At 52.1% G+C, this 3715-nt stretch overlaps 1 protein-coding gene across 1 annotated transcript in view; it reads right to left on the reverse strand.

Annotated features, from left to right (window-relative positions):
• NACC2 (NACC family member 2, BEN and BTB (POZ) domain containing) overlaps window positions 1-3715 on the reverse strand; it is a 17172-nt gene that overhangs the window by 12614 nt on the left and 843 nt on the right. The window contains exon 3 of the mRNA XM_010135189.1: window positions 3390-3715. This exon is cut by the window's right edge and continues 6 nt beyond it. Within this exon, the coding sequence (XP_010133491.1) occupies window positions 3390-3715 (326 nt within the window). The remainder of the gene's footprint in view (window positions 1-3389) is intronic.

Here is a 3715-nt window from a genome sequence, read left to right on the forward strand (position 1 = left end):
GCCCACGACACTGTAATTAACAAGGATAAAAATACTTTGCTTTTGTTTAATAGTTTCTGGAGTTGTGTGTTCCGCAGATCAGATGTTAGACCCTCATTAAGCCTCACTCGTGTCCTCAAGGCCCACATGTTCTCCACAACCAGATCTAGTTACAGAATAAAGAGCCATTTTACCGTGATGCTCACAGCCTGCCACAGCAGCAGGCGGGTGAGGGGATGGTGGCAGTGCCACTGTGGCCACTGAACACGGCCAGAGGCTCGTGGGAGCTGAGGCACCTTTTCCTGCATCCCTCTGCAAGCTGCCAGCCTGCTTACCAACACCGAAACATAACTCTCCCATCAGCCCCACGTTTAAGACTGGGCTTATCCTTTCATTTATCTCCTGCTCTTTTTGCCGGTCCAGCACTTATCCTGGTCCATGACACTGGTGCCACCGCTGCAGGAGGCATGTTGCTTAACAAGACCTCCTGCCTGCTCCCTCTCCTCGCACCAAACCCTTGGCCAAGGCGATGACATGCTTCTTGTCTCCCTGATCTTGGCTTTGGAGACGCGTCTTTGAACCCAGCTTTGGAGATTCGATGTGGTTCTATCTATAAAAAGGGGTGAACAAAAATCAATAAAACCCTCCACCTTTGGGGCAAGAAGCAGCTTCGTGATTCCCCAGGCTCTGGGGGGTCCTGCCAAGTGCCTTCTCCTGCCCTGCGCTGTCCCAGCCTTGGGTGTGGTGGGTGATGCTCAAGGCAGGTGATGCTCAGGGAAAGCAAAGAGTTATCAGCCACGAGTGTCCCACCACACACTCATCGGCATTAGCTCAGTCAACGCTTCACTTGGGAAAGGAAAAAATGGAGAAAAAGGAGGAAAAAAAAAAAAAGCAACTCTCTGAAATTCAGGGCTTGGTCTGCTGTGCTCGTCTTTGGCTCTGCTTTTGTTTTTACAAACGGGGCTCTTGGAAACCTTGGCAATCCCTATTTTAAAGGGCTCCCCCCTCCCCCAGGCCTTTGTAAGGCTGTCAGGATCTACATTCCAGGAGCAGGATTAGCTGCCTTCTCTCTTCCATCTTATGGTTTTATTATTCTGCACCTTTTGAGGGTACAGTTTATCCCGAGTAATTAAAACATAGTTAGCTGTACAAGTCCAAACCATAATGGAATAGCTTAGGTTTGTTTTTTTTTTTTAATCTCTTTTTTGTGTGCCCTCTTTTCTGGGAAGCCTGATACTATAGCTGGCTTATTTAACAGGAAACTCCCTTGGAATGTGCTGGTGTGCAAGAGATATCTTAGCAGGAAAATGGTATATTAAAGCCTTACACCGGGGCTGGGCAGCGCTGCCTCCTCCCCGCAAGGTCCCTGCCTCGGCATCACGACGCGGTTCAAGTCTTCCCCCTACAGAAGCCAAGCAAGAAAACTTTGCAGTGATGATTCCTGCACAGCAAGAATTGGGTATAGCCTAATACCTGCTGCCTGCCTCGTTCCAGGGCTGGTCCTGCCCTCACCTGCTGGATTTATTTCATTCTGTTAGAGCATGAACTGGCCCCATGACAGTGAAAGACAACACCGTGTCTAAGGGTGTAATCCCTGAGGAACGACAATGCGAGCCCCAGCGCTCAAGGCAGAGCCCCAGTACTCACTGGGTGCTCTACAGCAGAGAAACACAAAGCAAAATCAAAACAAAACAGCACGCGGGAAAACAGCGTCTCTAACAGCAGCTGGGACACAGGCACAGGTGGGTGGCCGTGGAGGAGACCCTGACCTTGTCCCCATCCCTTGATCCCAATCCTCCTCACCCGCCCCAGTAACAACTACTGGGACTTGAAGCACAGCAGAGAGGCTTTTGAGGTTTATTTTCTTCCCCTGGCTTGTCCACTTTTCCCAGCAAATATTTCTAATATTAAAGTAGTGACATTGCTACTGGTATGCTTTTCCCCTTTTGCACATGGCTTGGTAAAAATGCTTGGAAAAATATTGCTTATCTGCTTGCTGCCTCACATGGGGACATGCCAAGGGGACACTGGGCTCCTGCTCTTTGGGATGGGATAGGATGGGATGGGACAGCGTGTGGGGATGACCCCGCTCTTGGTACTAGAGAAAGACTGGCTTTAAGTAACAGAAATGGTTGTATTTGTCAAATCTTCTCCCTTGCTTAAGAATAAAACCAAACGGCTTAGAGGAAAGCATGTCACCTCTTCACAAATGACAGTTAAATATTTGCAAAACTGGTCCAGCAATTTCAGCGCAGAACTGTAGTGGGCAAAGCGGCTCCAAGCCAGAGGACGCTCCAGCCAGCAGGAAGATGTCCCCCCCCAGGGAGTGCCTGCGGATCAAAGCTGCTGCCACAAACACCTGCAGCTCCATTGGGAAGGCCACTGTGCTGAGGCCAAGCCTCCATGGGATGCTGTGAGCTTCACTGGCACAGGATGCAGGCACACCAGCACCCCAGCCAGGCATCTCCCCCTCTGGTTCTGAGCCCCCAGGTCCATACCCCACCTTGCTCCTGCTCCTCAATAGGGTCCGAGCCCTGCAAGGTGCCCGGGGCAGAGGATGTGTGCCCGAGGAAGCCTTCTCCTGTGCAGGAAGCGAGAAGGAAGTGGCCTCAGGCCCCTGTGCCCATCCCGGAGCTGAGCCAGCAGCTACCAGCCAAGCACACCTAAAGTGAAGGGACCCCCTCTGTCTAAGGCATGCCCAGGGACTCGTAATGAGAAATAAAATAACATCAAGAGGCCCCCAACTTACTTTTCCCTTTTTGATAGCGATGTGCTGGGCAAGGCTGGCAAAGGAAAGGGGACGGAATAGTCCTTCTTTTCCTCTTCTTGCAGATATTGCTAATTAACATCTATGGAAATTACCTATTTGACGTTTTTCTCCCTTCCTCCTAATGTCCAATGTTCATCACTTTTCAAAAAATTTTACTCTAAGAGGTCAGGACAGGGAGCGTGCCTTGCTTCTCACTGAAGACTAACTCCCAGACCGACCACCTAAATCCCACGGATGCTCCCCTTCCCATGGATGACCATCCCTCTCAGATGGCCTGTGGCAGGTGAGCTCAAACCGTGGCTATGGGATGGTGTCACCACCACACGGCTTGTGTAACCACCAGCTGCCAGTTGCCAGCAGCCTCAGCCAAAAGCGAAGGGCTAAGCCGACCACAGCAGGTGATGCAGCCTCTCTTATCTAAAGGTAAGACACAGTCCGTGAGTGACAGCACACGGCCTACCCATCCTACACCCACATGTCAGCACCAACATGCCATGCGCACCGCGCTACGTAAATAAACAAAGCCCCCCAAAAACCAAAAGCCTGATGAACAAGCCCAAAACTACCCATGCTGGCTGGAGAAGGACCAAGCAAGCACAGAAGGAGAGCAGAAAACCCAAAGAGAAAGACTGTGCATTACCAGAGTAGCCTCCTGAGGACTTGATGTACATCTGCCCGTACTGCTCCTCCACCATGGTGTCATACGCTTCGTCGTCTTCCTCATCCTCCTCGTTGTGGTAGGAGGTGGGGCTGTCAGTGGTGGGAATGCTGCTGGCACCAGGGCTTGTCCGCTCCCCCTGTGAGTACTGCACCTGCTGGACGTTGGGGATGAGGGTGGCCAGGTTGGGCATCCCATAGTAGGAGACACGGGAGAGCTTCAGGGGACCAGCGTTGGGGCCGCCACTACCTGTCCCCTCCCGGGCGCCAGGCTCGAGGGGCCGATTGCCGGGCAGGCCACGCAGGGCG

Source organism: Buceros rhinoceros, unplaced genomic scaffold (genome assembly GCF_000710305.1).
Source record: "Buceros rhinoceros silvestris isolate BGI_N320 unplaced genomic scaffold, ASM71030v1 scaffold27424, whole genome shotgun sequence".
Taxonomy (NCBI): Eukaryota; Metazoa; Chordata; class Aves; order Bucerotiformes; family Bucerotidae; genus Buceros; species Buceros rhinoceros.